Below are 18760 nucleotides of genomic sequence, written 5' to 3' on the forward strand. Positions count from 1 at the left end.
TTTTTTAATCCCAATCTTATCTATAAATATGTTTCTCTAACTTGCTACTTTGGGGCAAAGACAATGTATCTGTCAAAAAAGAGATTCTCAAGCACAGCACAGCATAACATAGCATAACATAGTAAAAAAAAATACCACAGCAAATAGAACATAGGATACTATTCTATCTCTGATAATAATCCTGAGATGTAAGCAGATGGGCTCTGCTTCATAAAATCTTCCAGGAACCCAGTTTGCCAAATTTCATATGGCATTTTTCTTAACCATATTGTCTTCAGTTAATAGAAACTAGGTCCTTACTGTGTCTCCCTCCAAATCCCACAGACAGTGCCACAAGGCCAAGACTTAGAAATGAAACACAACACCTCCTTCACACTCTATTTGTTCAAATTCAGATACATGGGCAGAGTTAGCTGCAAAGGAGTCTGGGAAATGGGGCACTTGGCAGGGCAGCCATATCTCCAACTTAATCTAATGTTTCCAGCTTTGCCATTGGAAGGACAATAGGGGAACATTAACATCCCTAATATCTCTAAAATGGAATTAATCATAATGCTTGCCCCATAAAGTTGTGTAAGAATTAGAACAATAAAGTAAATGAAAGGTTTGGGCACAGTATCTGCATATAATTAATGCTTAATAAATGTTAGTTATTATTATTAAGACAGACATTTTAATCTTAAATACTTAGACTGTATCAATGGAGAAAATTGCTTAGATAATTACCTAAGGTCATAAGAGCACATAGGAGGAAGAAATTAATTTTTTTCAATGTGAAAAATAGTTTTGAAAGTAGTATTCACAGAATGAGCAACTCTTGAGTCTCATCCCTAAAAACAAACAGAATTCTAAGGCAGAGAAAGGGCAGCAGCATATTTCCTTAAAATAGCATGAGAAAGATTTAGTATGGGAGGCAGGCTTGGGCAACACTTCTCACAGTGGAATCCTTAGTGCCTACTTCAGAGTCATCGGGGTCCTAGCTAGGTACACAGAATAAAATACCAGGAGGTGGTATCTTTTGAAACTCCATTTACAGCAGTCTGTCCAAGCACATTGGTATGTGTACCTGTAGAGTTGGACCAAAGATATAAGGATACTGGGTGATGAATTCTGCTGCCTATTTAACTGAGGTTTTCCCACACAAGTAAAACTAAGGGACTCAAAAATAAATAAAAGATTACACACACACACACACACACACACACACACACACACACACACACGTCTGAGGTCCACTCTATGTGAAATGAATAAACACATGGACTAAGGAGAGCACAATTGTTAGCAAGTACAGACATGAACTAAACACACTCTATTCCATGTAGCATTCCATGTGCCTGTTCATAAAAGCTTCACCACTGCAGCTTTGATAGATATTTTGATAGGTTCTGATAGACATTTTGGTTGCAATAAATAAAGATCATCATCAATAACAATGTGAGTATCTCTAAATATTGCTAAAGGTGAATAAAAACACAATGCATTCGTGCAATGCTAATAGATATCACATGTAAGATGACAAACACAGCTGAATACATGTGACAACCATCTAAGCTCTCTGCAAATGTGCTCCAGCAGAAGAGCTAAAGTTATAGATCACCTTTCATGTTTGAAGCGATTTTACCTCCTTTCTTCAATGATAGGTCTAAGAATATTTTCTGTATCAGCTCTGTGAGATAAACCAGAACAGATTCTATGAACTAAACAATAGACAGTATAATTTGAGGATACAATATATGCTACTAAAACCTACAGGAGTGGGGCTTCATGGTTAAGAGCACTTGCTGTTCTTAAAGGGGTCCCAAATTCTGTCCCCATCACCCACATTGGATGACTCACAACCTCCTCTAACTCCAGCTTCAGAGAGGATCTAACACCTCTGTGCTCTGTGGGCAGCTGCACGCATGTACACAGTGTCTCCCAGACATGTAATAAAGAAAACTTAAAAAAAAAACTATAGAGGGAGCTAGGGACATGGCTCCATGGGTTAGAGCACTTGTTGTGCAGGCATGCAATAATGATTTTGAATCTTCACCACCCATGTTAAAAACCGTCTATGGCTACCTGCTCCTATAACCGCAGTACCGTGAGAGGTGGAGACAGTAAGATCACTAGAGCTTGCTACCTGTCAGCTCCAGGTTCAGTGAGAGATTCTGTCTCAAAGGACAAAGGCGGAGGATGACAGAGTAGGACACCTGATGTCCTCTTCTGAAGGGATGGATATGTGACCCACCCCTAACACATGAGCACACACAGAGAGGAGAGAGAGAAAGAAAGAGGGAGAGAGAGTGGGGGGGGGAGGGAGGGAAGGAGGGAGGAGGAAGAAGAAATACAAAAGAAGAAGAAGAAGAAGAAGAAGAAGGAGAAGGAGAAGGAGAAGGAGAAGGAGAAGGAGAAGGAGAAGGAGAAGGAGAAGGAGAAGGAGAAGGAGAAGGAGAAGAAGGAAAAAGTTTGCAGTTCCATGACTGCTGTGACATGGGTGAGAAGATACAAAATAAACAACAAATCAAACTTCATGACATGACTTACAACACTAGTTGGACATTAGTTTGTGCTACATGTGGATCCAGAAAGATTTGTTGTGGAAGTCAGCATATCACAGAATGTTTTCATACAGCAAGGGATTTTTTTCACCATGTCCTGGGTCAATGTGGTCTGTGCCATCTTTAATTTTGTATGTATTTTGTACCATGTTAAAAATAATAAATGCATTTGAGTCGTGAAACTAAGTAATCTCTCGTGTGTTTTAGGTGAAAGACAATACCTTTAACAGGGAAGAAAAGCTTTTTAGGTCACTAGAGAAGACTCTGAGGCTTTGCATGAAGCACATCTCATCCTGCCTTCAGCACATAGAGGTGGGTGAACTGCGAATGAGGCTTCAGGAGAACACCAGTTCCCACGGGAGGTGTGAGGAAATGTGACTCTTCATTTGTGTGCTGAACTAAACTGTATCAGATTTGGGAGGCTGCAAAGTTCTGATGTGGCAAGCCATATAAAGGCTTGGTCTGTGCCCACTTCCTGCTCCAGCCTGCCCCAGTCCGAATCACTGTATCGTTGGACTTTTGTTCAGATGCATACAATATGGACTCCCATCGTTTCTTCTTTATAATAAAGATGAATTTGTGAGCACTATATTGTATGTGAGGCAGGCACTGGGTAGTCTGATTTTATCAATATAATTCTTTGTAGTTGATAAAATAAGGGTAAAAATCCCATACAAAGGAAAACGAATTGAACTAGAGAACAACACAAACCGTGAGAAGTAAACGTTGTTGTGCAGTTGAAGTGGAGCACAAGAACACCCTCCATATTTCTAGCCTCTTGGGAGGTTGTCCCGACCTGCTTGAGCATCTCTGCTTTTAAAACCCCCTAAGGTGGAAAACTGAACAATTATACTTGTTGGAAAAGCTGGCCAAGGGTTTCTTGTAATGGATCTTCCAGAGGACACGGTGTCCTTGAAAACAACTTGACACCAGCTCTGACTTGAAGGATAGGAAGTTAGCAGTTACACGGAAATCAGTTAATGAGCCCAGAAGTTTTCCTCGTGAGTATCTGGTTTTGGAGCTAAGAGCTTGCAGAGTTAGATAAAACATCCTCCCAGCAGAGCGTTGACGTGACCATCATACTGCTTTGGAGACAGGGTTCTATATTCTGGAGGGATGAGGACCATCCATCCTTACAGTCACACCCAGAGTCCATTGCACAGTCAGGTTAGTAAACCTCTGTGAAGTCAGCCCCCAGACACGGCTGCAGTGGGACACAGCTGTGGGACACGGCAGCCCTGCAGGTATTGCTCAAGGAATGAGCGCCGCGAGGCGCAGGCACAGGTGTTTTCACCGATTGAACCCACAAAACTGTGAGCACCTTTTTTCCCCCTGAAAGATAATATTAAATTTACCAAGAAAAGCTGCCGATTAAATCAAAGAGGAGTTCTTTTTAAAATAAGGAATCTGACGAATTAAAGGCGGAGGAATGGCTGAGGGAATTTAAGATGGGCTCCTCCTACTCCAAGAGAGCAAGAACCTGTCAGAAATGATGGGAGGAGGGGAAGGAAATCAAGAGCTGCAAGTACCCTGACTATGGCATCCATGATAATTATAGAGAACGTTTTCTGTCTCTCGGGGAAATTTAGCATCGATGATGAAGCTCACACTGGGGAGACGTTAATGTGCTGACATCATTCAGCACTCACCCTTTCTATCATCTGTTTCAGCAGGCCATGCCCTTCCCTCTGCAGAGTGTGGCGGAACTCCGTGAGATCTCATACAAGGATGGAGAGACGAACAGCGGGGAACCCCAAAACCACGCTTCCAATCCCTGCCAAGACTTTGTAAGTTACACACACAGACAAATACAAACTAAACACCTGCTGTTTAAAAGCTTTGTTCTCTCTCTCTCTCTCTCTCTGACACACATACACACACACACACACTGCAGTTAGGTACAAAATATTCACTAAATCAAAGATAGTCTCAAAACTGGACTTTTTGAAACAGGAGTTTTTAAATAATTACCTATGTTTTTTTATTTAGTAAAAATTTCCAACTCCTCCCCGCCTCCCTTTTCCCTCCCCCTCCCCACCTCCCCCTCCCTCTCTAGTCCTAAGAGCAGTCAAGGTTCCCTGCCCCGTGGGAAGTCCAAGGTCCTCCCCCCCTCCAACCAGGTATTTAAAGGTGAGCATCCAAACAAACCGGGCTCCCACAAAGTCAGTCCATGCAGTAGAATGAAGACCCAATGCCATTGTCCTTGGTTTCTCAGTCAGTCCTCATTGACAGTCACATTCAGAGGGTCCAGTGTGATCACATGCTCCATCATTCCCAGTCCAGCCGGCCTTGGTGAGCTCCCATTAGATCAGTCCCACCGTCTCAGCGGGTGGACGCACCCCTCGTGGTCCTGACTTCCTTGCTCATGTTCTCCCTCCTTCTGCTCCTCATATGGACCTTGGGAACTCAGTCCAGTGTTCCAATGTGTGTCTCTGTCTCTATCTCCATCCATCGCCAGATGAAGGTTCTATGGTGATATGCAAGATATTCATCAGTGTGGCTATGGGACAAGACCAGTTTAGCCACCCTCTCCTCTGCTGCCCAAGGAACAATCTGGGTACCTCTCCTTGGACCTGGAAACCCTTCTAGAGTCAAGTCTCTTGCAAACCCTAAAATGACTCCCTTAATTAAGATATTTATTACCCTGCTCCCATATCCACCCTTCAATGGTACAATTACTAAGGATTGTACTATAATGGAAATATAACACAATCTCATCCTCTGTCTGGGGTGGTCAGTGTCTGAAGAAACAGATACTTGAACAATGTTCAGTTTGAGTCTGTGTATGAGATATTAATAATATATTAGTTTGTAAAGCTGTGGGTTTTTGGTTTTGGTTGTTTGTTTCATGTTGCTTTGTTTTTGAGGCAGAGTTTCTCTGCCTAACAGCCCTGGATGTCCTGGAATTCACTCTGCAGACTAGGATAGCCTTGAACTCACAGAGATCTTCCTGCCTCTGCCTTTGAGTGCTGGGAGTATAGGTTTGCACCACCACTGCCTCAGCAAGCTGTAACTTAAAGAAGTAGATGGAAATCCTTGAGTACGTACTGAAGGAGAACAGATTCTCCCTGTCTGTGATTTTTAGCACAATGTGCGCTGGACACCAAAGCCTTCCCATTGAAAAAAGACACACTTAACGATCAGATATTCTTCCTACCCATGATAGATTCTCTCTTTCTTCTTTCTTTCCTTCCTTCCTTCCTTCCTTCCTTCCTTCCTTCCTTCCTTCCTTCCTTCCTTCCTTCCTTTCTTCCTTCTTTTTCTTACCTTCCTTCCTTTCTTCTCTTTCTTTCTTTCTTTCTTTCTTTCTTTTGTTTCTTCCTTCCTTTCTTTCTTTCATTCCTCCCTCCCTCCCTCCCTCCCTCCCTCCCTCCCTCCCTCCCTCCCTCCTTCCCTCCTTTACTTCCTTTCTTGTTCTGGGGGATGAACTTAGAAACTCACACATGCTAGGCAAGCACTCTGCCAGTGTGTTATATTCCTTCATAGACTATTTGTTTTTAAGAGTTCTATAAAATACATGTTGTGGAGTATAAAAACATTCTTGACTAAAGTTTGAGTGGTAAGCTTTCCTGGGTAATGCTAATTTCAGTTTAGTGTCTTATGTTATTATGTCATAACGTATTTAATATATTTTGGGGAAAGCATAATAAGCCATATTTCTATGTTGGCTGTGTCAGAATTAGGCCCAGACTGTCTTCTCCATCTAGCTCTTGTGTTGGATGATTCTAGCAGTCCCAGCCCATGAATCTCAAAATCTCAAAATAATCTTCAACCAATGAGCTCCCAAATATTTCCAAACCTTAGGATGTGACACCGTCTGCATCCTACTGCAGGACTACTGAATAAGCTGGTTTTGGCATTATAACACAGAAAGTTGGGATTACATCCTTTTGATAAATAGATCTGTACTTGCTATGCAGACCAGGCTGGCCTTTAACGCAACAGAGCACGGCCTTTTATTGTTGCCCAAGAGCTGGGATTAAAGGTGAGTGCCAAAATCCTCATGAACATACCCAGAAGTTGGTCTCCTGGGCAATTCTAAATCCTTTCAAGTTAACAATCAAGATTTACCATTATCATGTATAAAAAATAAAAGAAAATGAATGTACTATCTTAAAAGGCCTGGGAGGTGCCTCAATGGGTAACAAGCCAAAAGCCTGATTTGATCCTAAGGATCCAAGCAGCAGAAAGAACCAACTCCTACAAGTTGTCCTCGGACCTCTACTTGCACTCTTTACAATAAATAAAGTTCTCTAGCAGGAACACAAAATAAGTAAAAAATTAAATGTAAGAAGACTAAATATCATACTATCCAAAATAAAGTGATAGAGCATAAGTTACTCAGGAATGGGCAGATGGATGTATAGGTCGATTAATAGACAAAGGTTTTTATACCCATGGGTTTATCAGGAAAACATGACTAGGTCCTGGTATTTTTTTTCAGGGTTAAATTATAGGAAGGACATTTTAGAAAAGCCATTTAGCGTTTGCTCAATTTCAATTCACTAAGTTGATAAGTATTTATCAAAACCGTCTGAGCACATGCTCCATAGCTTCTCCCTTAGCAAGCATGCTTCACAGTTTGACAGAAAGAAGGAAGAAATTGCCCCGTCTGCCCTGATAAAATAATATTACATCTGCTAAGTTAGAAGAATCACCAGAAAGTGTGGGAGAAAAGTGGCATTTTATTGGGTAGCACACCGAATTCTTTGAAACGGAAATATTAACTCAAAAGTTTACCTCAGGGCAGAGAAGTTATTCCTATCCAGCCATAAATGATCCTTTTCTACAAATACTGTGTAACACAAAATTCTAAAATGCAACCTGCTTATCTGTCCCAACTACTGTCCCTCTGGCAAATAAAGTTCATAACTATGGACATTGGACATACATTATAATAATAATCATCAAATTAGGAAACTGTGGCTCCCAGCCAAGGAATAAACACAGTGACTTATCCCAGATACAGTAAATGCATCTGCTGCCTAGTCCTGGGGCTCATTAAGTGGTGGGCTAGTATCTATTGATTATTTCATAAACTAGAAATCAAATCTAATTGTGTTGGTTATCGCGGGTGCCACTAACAGATGAGGTTCCCTCTTTCAAATTTCCCGTGAGTTTAGACAGAGTTAGCAGAAACCATTTACATTAATTAATACAGCCTGTTGCTTCGATTTCCTGGACTATCTTTGAGGTCACAAATGATAAAACTACTTCCAGATTCCTATAACGTGTGTGATAAGGTGTAAGACAGGGTTGTCATCAGACATGGGATAAAATGGCATTTCAGAACACAGGGAAAAACATAAGAAGAGAAGAAATAAAATCTAGGATTCTTGAGTACTGACATGCTGTTGGGTACTAATGCAATAAGATTTTTCTTTAATGTCTCAGAGCTGAAAATGCAGACGTTTCAGAAACCAAGTCAGCTGTCCTCAAGCCTTACGTGTATTTAAATGTTTAGCTCTGGTCATTTCTGTCACAGGCATAAGATACACATTTAAAGAACCAATGCTTGCTTGGGGAATACAATTCCATCCAAAAAGAAACCTAGAGATTAAAAAGCAGACTTGGAACCGACGCAAAGGGGTGTAAGAATCTCTTCTTAGAATGCTTGTGCACATTTTGCTGACAGCAAGAGGTGGAGTGGTGAGCTGGTCAATCATAGCCACACACTGATGTCAGCTCCTCCCAACCTTGACGTAGCCTGATAACTCAGCTTGGCTCTGGGGCAAGAAGGGAGCAAGAGGGAGGGTCCTGAAGGAGGCATCCGAGGCACAACTGTAGGCAGAATAGTTGTGATGTTTATGAGCAGACTTTCTCTTCTCACTCATCCTCAGGTTCAATGTTGGTTTAAGTATGAATAAAGAAGCTTAGGCAGCCTTCCCCCCACCCCCGCAATATGAGATCCTCTTTGCAAATGACTGGGTGCTGCCCTGTTTACTTTGAGCTTCAGAAGAGAGAAGGAGATAGGCCTACGGAGAGTATCATTTGTCGCAGAGTGAGCCATCCTTCTCTTGGTAATGTGTCTGCACTTTGCATATTTTTCTTTTGCAGGTAGCTCGCTCTCAGAGACTCATCCTGAGCCCCCTGTCAGCCTTGCTGTCCTTATTCCCAGGGCCTCAGAAGCTCATCCAAAAGCGCTACGACAAACTACTTGACTGCAATAGCTCCCTGCCGCGGTCAGCAGCCGATGAATCAGACTTGGCCAAAAGGGAGTATGAGGCCCTCAACGCCCAACTTGTGGAAGAGCTCCAGGCATTCAACCAGGCCGCCAGGAAGATCCTGTTGAACTGCCTGTGTAGCTTTATCACCCTCCTCCGGGACTTGATGCTGGTGGCTCTGCAGGCTTATTCGACAGTTAAGCCGGTGAGCACAGCGCTACCCCTTGGCCACCTCAACTTCACTCCTCCTTCAGAGTGTAGACGTGTGGCCCTTGTGTGTTGTTGTTTAAGTATAAGTCATTCAGATGTCCTTCTGGTTTTGAATTGTGTAGTTTTAAAGACTATGTCTGCAGGCATGTCGTCATGTCCTGCCATGATGATAGCAGACTAAGCATCTGAACTGTAAGTCAGCCCGAAAATGTTTTCCTTTCTAAGAGTTGCCATCACCATGGTGTCTCTTCATAGCAATAGAAATCCTGGCTAATACAAAAGCTAGTCATCAAGAAGAGTTTCCTGGTCAGTTCAAGATATATTTCTTTGTGTCCTGCAACCAAAGCACATGATACCTTCCGTAATACAGCCTTGCCATCTCCCTAGGGAGGCAACACGGAACAGCAGCAACAGCCTGTATTGTTCTGGGTGCCTCTGAGGTCTTTCTGCCCAAGAACCCAAAGGGAGGAGTCCATGACTGGCTCTGAGATTTTTATTTTGTGACTCGTGTCTTCTGGGAGCAGTATCATTCACTGATATGGGAGATACTATGATTTAAACTCATTTTTAAAAAGCTGTATTTTCAATTCACTTACAAACTAGTGGGCTTAATAAGGTTTCTTCATATACTCTTAGTTTTGGTTAACACATCCTCATCCCCTACATGCCTACCTATCCTATTCCTGCTAGAACCTTTAGCTCCCAATATTCTCCCCTATCATCCAAATCACATATGTTCTATGCCCTATTATATTTTTTATGTGGTTTGAAAGAGCATAGGCGCCAAATCATTTCTGCATTATGTTTAAGCCTTTTCTGGCCTGCTCAACCCTTTCCGCCTGGGCCCCCAGGTAACCCCCTCTCTACTTTCATTTCACCTCTACTCTACTATTCCTGTCCCTGTATGCACCTCCTCAACATCTGCCCCTTCCTAGCTTCCAGCTTCCATACTTGCTAAACATATAAGACAAACACATGTACATGCCTAAACATGCTTCTTATTGTAGCCTCTTTCCCTGCACACTCCCGCTGTCCCACCTGGGGCGCTGCTAACTCCACATCTCCTGAACTCTACTCCTGGGTCTTTCTTGCCCCTTTTTGTATTTTGTTCTCCTATGGAGTCTTGAAACTTAAAAAGGAAAGGTATCCATACCATTTTGTGTGGCTTCAGAAATACCAGATCGCCCATCATTATGGAAGCTCTCAAGGTGCCTAGATTTTTCCTCTGTGGCACTGTCTTCCATGCCCGCCATCACCACCACCCTGGCAGAGTCAAGGCCCAGTGTGATCGCGTGTCTGAAAACACCACACTGTTTCTCCTACAGGTGCCTCTGCCGGTCTTAAGCATCTCAGAGATTCAAAATCGAGTGCTGGAAGAGGTTCAAAATCTGAGTTTTGTAAAGGACAACAGTGCCACCTTCATTGAGAGGAAACTTAGCTTTGAAAAGAAGAAGACTGCTCAGAGTCTGGTGAGTTTAGCCTTGTCTGTGACAGCGCCGACAGCATCTCTTTGCCTCCCCCAAATCGAAGCGGATTGCTTCCCATACCAATGGCTTCATCCAAATAATGTGTCATTTGCTTGTTAAGTTTTATTCTCTGTTTCTATCTCTTCTATGATAAACTCCATAAATGTGTGATGTTTGTTTCTGTTTCATTCATGATAATTCCTTAACATGCTGAAACACAAGTTGGATGCACAGTGGATACTCAGATTTTGTTTCCTGGGATTTTAAAGAGAGCAATCATATAGTGCAGCCCCTTGTTTGCAACCTGTTTAATTTCCAGCCCCCAGAGATATAGTGCTTTTCTCAAGCTCTCTTAGTGCCAGGGTTTGGAAAGTGTCTTTTTGCAACTCCTGCCTTGTTTACCCAGGGGAGGGGAGTGAGATGCACATAGGCAATTTACTGAATTAAAATGATAAACTATTTACTATGCAAGAATGTAAATATGAAATAGTCAAATATCAACAGTCAGGAGTTGTTAGAACCTCTGCCTTCTGTAAACCTGTTTTATAATTTACAATTTTATTTACTTTTCCTGTGTGTGTAGTGTGTGTGTATGTCTGTATGTATGTATGTATGTTGTGCACACACAGATACACAGAGGAATACTTTTGGAGGTCCCCATTATGGGAACGGGTTCTCTCCTTTCACTGTGTGGGTTCTGATGATGGAACCCAGGTCTGAGATTTCGGGAGGGCTGCTTTTATCCTCTGAACCACCTTGCCAGCCCCAGAGCCTCTGTGTTCTTAGCCCTGGTTGTATTTTCTTTCTTTTCTACAACACTGCCCTCATGTGCTTACTTGAGATTTTTTAACTGAAAATCTCAGCTGACAGGAGCATCTGCCTTTTAATAAATCCAGATTGGCATATAACTTATATTGAGAAATAATCTTCCAGAAGAAAATCTTGATAGGCTCAATGACAATTTCACTGCATGTTCCCCTGAATCAGAATTCTTCCTTTTCCCAGCCAGAGGTGCCACATCAAACTGACGATCACCGCTCCAAACTCCTGTCCACATACGGAGCAGAGGAACTCTACCGAGCTAAACGCAAGTGCAATGCCACCCAAGAGCACGACATCAATCTTCTGGAAGGAGAGTTGGTAGCCGTCCTGGAACAGAAGGATCCCCTGGGGAGTACAAGCAGGTGGTTTGTCGACACAGGATGTAAGTTTCTTTTCCCACAGACCTACCACCGCTCTTCAGGTGGAGATTTTCCCAGGGGTCTCTGCGTGTTCAGGGAAGGTCAACGTGTAACCCTGGTGCTTGCTTTTTCCTTCTGCCAGTTGTGAAAGGCTACGTGTATTCCTCCTTCCTAAAGCCCTACAACCCAGCGAAGGAGCAGAAGGTGGATGGTGAGAACAGATTCTGTGATGACGATTTCGAGAACCTCAGCCTGTTTGTGTCTTGCCGGCCGGCTAGCGACAGTGTCACGGGTACTCCTGAAGGCAGCATAAGCGACAGCAGTTCATCCCTTAGTGGCACTTGTGGGAAGGTTGAAACAAACGGTGCTGACGTTGATCACCTTCAAGAGGTAGATGAACAGGTAAGACTTTTAAACCTCGAGGTAAAACATACCTGGCCACTCAAATCAAAGAATCCCTAACTGCCTATGTTGATCTGAAACTCTTACTAGGAAACTGCCAGTTTGGACATCGAAAACACCCAGACCTATTAGCACATACCATCTGTGGATTGTTGAGCAAAGAATTTAATCAACTAAACCTGTTTCCTCAAAACAAAGTTGGTGTTTTGAGTAGGGTTGACACACATGCTGAACTCTTGACACAGAATAGGGATCCAACAAACCTTAGCAGCCACTGCTCCACTGCGAAGTCTTCAGGGTGGCCAGGAATTTCTTTTCTAATGTTCCATCATTGGAGAAAGGCAGTTGAGCTGTGGTCATCAATATCAGATAGGAATTTGTCTCTGAAGCCTCTACAATGGTGATTCTCAATCTGTAGGTCACTACCCCTTTGGGGTTAGGAGTAATTAAAACCTTCAGAAAACACTGAAACTTATATTACGATTTATAATAGTAGCCAAATTACAATTATAAAGTAGTATTGAACATAATTGTTTGGCTGGGGGTCACCACACCCTGAGGAACTGTATTAAAGGGTCTCCGCACCAGGAAGGTTGAGACTACTGTTGTAGAGGCAATGTCTTCATTGAGATGAGTAGAACTTAAACACTTCACCTCTTTTTAATACCACCTGCTATGCACAAAAGCTTCCTAACTTGCCTTTCTCTCATTGTGCCGATGCGACGCAAAAACTACTCTACAGCACCTGCAAACTTTGGTAAGCTAATTATAATGTAAGGTTCATTTTTGCTACCTCATAAAGTTTTGGTATATTCAACTATTAATCTCCAAGTAATAACCAACTAATTTTCTGCCTTTTTAACTTAGTAATTTCCATTAGCCTAAATTTCTTTTCCACAGGGATAATACATTTCATTTTCAGAAAGTGAAACTGGAACAATATCCATAAATTAAATGGAATGTCTTTAATTACTTCCCCCTTAGTGATACTCTCCAAAGACAGCATCCTGTATGTGTCTTTCAGATATATTTTGTGCATACATAAATGTATATACAAATAAAACATATATGTGTTATTTTTTTACACTTAAACACAACTCGACCTTTATAATGAATTTATTCCTTAAGACAATTCTCTGAAGAGTCTTTAAAAGAAATTTGTTTTTGAGGCAGCATCTCATGATACGTCCCAGGCCACCCTTTCACTTCCGCCTCCTGAGTGGTTGAACTGTGACGTAGGCTCTCATGCCATTTTATAGAATAAGTCATACATGACTACTAACCCAGTAAAAGATATTCAAAATGTTTTGTTTAAAAAGAAATGTAAAGAAATAATTCCAGAAACATTCTTTGTCTCTTTCTGTACGCTTATTTATCACTCTGTTTTCTAGGCAAGTATTTGCCTGCCTTTTTCCCAACCTTAAAATTCCTTTTTCATCTTTTCCCCATCCGTCTCACTGCCACAAACATAAATCCTTCTTATTTCCTAATTATGAGAGAGATTTCTTTGCAAAATCTGATTGTAACTTCTTTTTCAGATATTTCTATCTGCAAATCTCCCTTCCAAGCCATTATAGAATCTTAATTTACCTGATATTCAAGGCATATTCTCATTATTCCATTTTGTAGCTCCAAAGCACAAGTTCTTAGTCATTTGCTAGCCCTCTCAGCTTACTTACAGCTTCCGAAAGACACACTATAATGTTAACTCATTTGTGGAGGGTTGTTTAATTCAGTGAAATCTGTAGACCTGATTGAATAGTCTCATAGTTTACCTTACTTACCTCAATAGCCTCGACAGAACCTGAGTATGGAATGGAGTCTCTGGTGGTTTCAATGAGAATAGCTCACATAGCTCATACATTTGAATGCTTGATCCCAGGTAGCAAAACTGTTTGGGAAGGATTAGGAGGATTAGGAAGTGTGTCCTGGTTGGAGGAAGTGTGTTGCTGGGGTGGGCTTTGAGAGTCAAAGGCCCACACCATCCCTGGGCTTTCCCTCTCCCTCTCTTCCTCTCTCCCTCCTTCCTCCCTCCCTTCTCTCCCCCTACCTCTTCTCTCTGCCTGCTGCATGAGGATCAGGATGTAAAGCTCTCAGTTACTGATCCTTCACCAGGCCTGTCTGCTGCCTGCCATGGTGATCACTTACTAACATTCTAAAATCGTAAGCAAGCACTAAATTCAATGCTTCCTTTTTTGAGTTGCCTTGGTCATGGTGTCTACTCACACAATAGAACAGTAATTAAGACAGCATCCTGAAGCCAGAAGGATACTTATTCTAATCATAGCCTAACTTTACTAGGATTTGGGGTTAGACATGATTTAGGTTCTTTCAGCTGGAAGAGTACAGTATAAAACTGGCTCCCACTAGCGACTACAATAAAACAATCTTCCTCAAGTGATCCTACCAGTACAAATCAGGTAAATTAGATGCTAAATGTTTTCTTTAATGAAGATGGGGGTAGAGCAGGGAGTCAAAATAGAAAATATGTTAGAGGCTCTTATCCCAAAATTCTACTTATTCTGTTTCCTTTGAGTTTGGAAGCCAGTTTAACACAGATAGCTGGCATTGGATAAATAGTAGCATTATTACTAATAAAATTGAACTGGAAAGCCCATCTTGGATCAGTGGTCCCATGGGACCTCTGATAACTTCATTCAGATTTAGGTGATTCAAATTGAAGGTCTCTCCCCTTCTAGCACAGAGCATGCCCCCAGATCAACTACCGCAAAGAGAAGCGACCCCTGTGGGGAGCCCCAGCCAAAGGAAAGAGTAAAGAAGAGCCAGGAAGGGACAGTTCCTTTCATTCTTTAGCTCTGACAGCAGATGCATAGGGGCTGGTGGTTTCCAGACTCCTGGTGCAGCTGGAAATAAGGAGACAGGAGTACATCTTCAGGTTTGCACAGTCTGGTGCTTCCGCTCTCAGGCTGCATGTGAGTACTCAGCCCCTTATATTTATCTGTGTCGCAGAGAACGATACAGCATAGAGGTCCACATAAGTGACTGAAAGTGGTAGTAAATTAGATCTTCATCAAATCTTATGACAGACCCCAAAAGCAATTTTCTGCATCACTATTTAAACTAAAAAAAAAAAATCAGGAAAATCAACTGTAACCTATACCGCTTAGCTGGGTGGTGTTTGGTGCCACTGTTCCTTGCTCTGCTCTTTCCTACAGGGTGGTACCTTTTATTATGCTCCAGGCATGCAGAAGCATATACTACGGAGTTTTAGGCTGTACTGGAGTCTTCTTGATGATTCAAGTGAACCATGACTAGGAGGAAGGGCTTCTACCTGACTTTAAGGGGGCATCTCTGAGGCCTTGAGAATCCTGAGATACAGACAGCTGAAGACTGGCTTACATAACAAATCTTTTCCTGTCCCACCAGCCAGCTCACAAGTAATGGCATGGAGACATTTTATTAATTATGAAAGCTTGGCCTTTTTCCTATCTAGCTCTTACAACTCAAAAGGAACCCATTTATATTAATCTATGTTCTATCACATGGTATTACCTCTCTTCTATTTTGTATCTCCTGTTTCCTCTCCATATCTCCTGGTGATTCTGCCTTTCTTGTTCCCAGAGTCCTCTCTTCTTGCCTAGCTCTTGTCTTAATAAACATTCAGCTGTTTATTAAACCAATCATAGTGAATACATCTTCACACAGTGTACAAATATCCCACAACAAGTTCATTTTGTATCTTCTCTGTGACTTCCATTGTTGATCTAAGCCTTTAACCTGTACCTTGGGGCATAAGAAGTTGGTGAATGGCTCTCAAGGACATCTGCTTTTCTATTGCTGTGATAAGACATCACAGCCAAGACAACTTATGGATGAAGAGTTTATTTGCAGCTTACAGTTTCAGAAGGTTAGAATCCATGACTATCCTAACTGGGAATGGCATAGGCTTTTGTGACACACCTCCTCCAACCAGGCCACACCTCCTAGTCCTTCCCAAACAACTCCTCTAAATGGGAACCTAGTATTCAAACATATGAGCCTATAGGGACCATTTTCATTCACATTACCTCAGAGGGTTTCCTCAATTATTTTGAAAATGTGCTTCTTGGCATGTGCTCTTTTCTATAGAGCACATTTTTAAGCAAGTTTGTTGTTTTCTCATTCTTGTGATCCATTCTTTGCATTTTATAAGTACTTATGACAGTGATTGAATGTGCTGTTTCTTTGAAAGTTCATCAACTGTGTGACAGATTGATCTTAAGGTATTTAAGTAATCCATTAGAATGAAGACTAAGGGAATATTTGATATGGAAATGTTTTACAATATTTTGTCACATATCTAATTCCACATTTCTTACCTTTCCAGGAAGAGAGGGAGGAGAGAGAAAGGGAATAAAAATGTTTATAGCACTTAAGTGGGTGTTTTTCTTTGTTTACTTTTGAAACTGCTTTTTTTCCCCCATAAGAACTACTTGTTTACACTGAAGATAGCCCTACCTCCAAGCATTCCTGTGACCCACCTTTGTCCTCTCTGTTATCACCATGTCAGGAACTCCTCCAGTGCCACCTGTGGTGCCCTTCGGTTCCTTAGCATCCTTTTATGACAGTAGCTTCAAATTCTCCCAAGTCCTATATATGACCATTCTAATGTCCCCAAAGCGAGAACATCTTAGTGAAAGCCGCACCCAGGCACTCGGTGTGTTCTAGTCTCTGGGGAGCACTCTTCCCTGAACCCTCACGTTTAAATCCATACTAACATATTTTATTAAACCCTAGATTACTTCATAAAATCTACCCTGTTAATAAAAATATATAATCATCAAATGAAGAAAATAAAAGCTTGCTCCTAGTGTGTGAGAGAAAAGAATGATATGTTTCAAGCAGAATAATTATTTTGGCTTTGGAACTAATACAGTAAATGTTGCTTTGAAAGTTTTCTGGTTTGGGAAAGGAAAATTAAACTATGTTATGAATTTTATTGTTTGTAATTGGAAAAATTGGGATAAAATCAATTAAAATGAGATTGCGCAATGCAGTGAAGTTAAGAAATAAAAAATAAATGCACAAATATGTAGAGTAAGAGGCTGCTGAGGTGGCAGTACTGCCACAGGGAACAGTGTGATGTTTATGGATACTAATCATGGAGAGAGTCTAAGTGATCTTAAATCAAATGCTGTGGAGAGCTGATCTGTATTGCCAGGTTATCATATTTAAAATGAAATGCAGCAAAGGAATAATCAGCAAAACATTTTATAAATAACAATGAAAAAAGAAATACATGATTATGAACCATATTAATAGCATTTTAATGAATGTTTATGGGCAAAAACATATACACATTTAAAGTTTGTGTGAACTGAGATTTGAAAATAAGAAATCACTCTGTTCTTAAATTCATGACAAGCTGAAAACCTCTAATTTTTCATCTAAAACACACACACACACACACACGCACACACACACACGCACACACACACGCACACGCACACGCACACACACACACACGCACACAAATAATTAGAAGGCCAGAGACACTCTCTTTTTCAAAGCAGACTTAGGCTCATTTTGAGCATATAAAGCACACCTTTATTTAGCATGTTATGTAAGAACTAGAAACTGCCAATTTAAAACAAATTTGAACCATGATAATTTAAAAGTGTTACATAATTTTGTATTTTAAATTTCTGATTTCATGAGAATTTATATTTGTTTAAATTATATATTTTAAGTCAGGTATGGTGGCACACACTTTTAATTCCAACACTCTAGAGGCAGAGGTTAACAGATCTCTATGAATTCAAGATGAGTCTGATCTACATAGTGAGGTCTAGGCAAACCATGACTGCACAGTGAGACTCTGTCTCAAAAAAAAAACACAACAAAATACATATTATAATCATAAATATATTTAATTAAATTGTATTTTCCCTTTGAGGAAATTTGTTCCAAAGTGAAAGACCACACAGTGTTGAGGAATGGGACAGTAACTAATCTATCCTTCTGAAAAATCTATGCCTGAGCTAAAGAAGCATATTTATTATTGATTCAAATTGTAAAGATGATCACACTGCTGATTCCAGCTCCTATAGATCACTCCGGCACTATAATTTAGCACGTCACACTCCTGGCCGCTTTTGCAAACCAAATTAACCACACTAATCTTTTGGACCTAGTCAATATTGTCACTTTCAAAACTGCAGAACAGTAGGGACAGAGGAGAGACCACAGACCCTTTCTCCAAAATATACACTGTTCTTTTCTTTCTTAGAACTGGAATTTGATTCCTAAAACCCTAAAAGAAATTGATCAAACACATGACTGGGAGTTAGAAAACATGGGGCCTAGCAGCACTGGGTAGCCTTATGAGTAAGACTGTTCCTAAGTCTTAACTGAGAGGGTTGTTGAGGATGCAGCTCATGTGACATAAACTGTTACAAACTCAGTAAAAGGTATTTATCACTGCTGAAATTTCATTAAGAATTTATAGCTCCTCTATTCTGTTTCTTCTTTACTTTCAAACAGCGCAATCCATTTTCAATGATTTATCCTCATGCATGCACCACAATCTCTTTATGATATCCAGACCTTTTAGGTCCACTAAAGATTTGAACTCTACAGTACACACAGCATACATGACCAGCTGAGAGGCACGCTTTGGACCATTCAAATTGCCACTAACAAAATACCGGATACTGGATGACTTACCAACATCAAAGTCCTCACGATTGTAGAGACCCGAAATCTGATATCGAGGCACTCTTTTTGGTCTGATGAAGTCAACTGTTTAGCTCATGGATAGTACGTTTTGGCTAGGTTTTCACTGAGAAGGGATG

The 18760-nt window shown here is 41.1% G+C and overlaps 1 protein-coding gene across 2 annotated transcripts in view; it reads left to right on the plus strand.

The window, feature by feature from the left end:
* Arhgef38 (Rho guanine nucleotide exchange factor 38) overlaps positions 1–18760 on the plus strand; it is a 103166-nt gene that overhangs the window by 79107 nt on the left and 5299 nt on the right. Inside the window, exons 8-13 of one of the 2 annotated variants that reach the window (XM_085677698.2) lie at positions 2751–2855; positions 4214–4330; positions 8601–8912; positions 10243–10386; positions 11389–11587; positions 11707–11966. In XM_085677698.2, the coding sequence (XP_085533824.2) occupies positions 2751–2855; positions 4214–4330; positions 8601–8912; positions 10243–10386; positions 11389–11587; positions 11707–11966 (1137 nt within the window). The remainder of the gene's footprint in view (positions 1–2750; positions 2856–4213; positions 4331–8600; positions 8913–10242; positions 10387–11388; positions 11588–11706; positions 11967–18760) is intronic. The other variant, XM_048456751.3, reaches the window with a different exon arrangement.

This window comes from Myodes glareolus, chromosome 17 (assembly GCF_982192425.1).
Source record: "Myodes glareolus chromosome 17, mMyoGla1.1, whole genome shotgun sequence".
Classification (NCBI taxonomy): Eukaryota; Metazoa; Chordata; class Mammalia; order Rodentia; family Cricetidae; genus Myodes; species Myodes glareolus.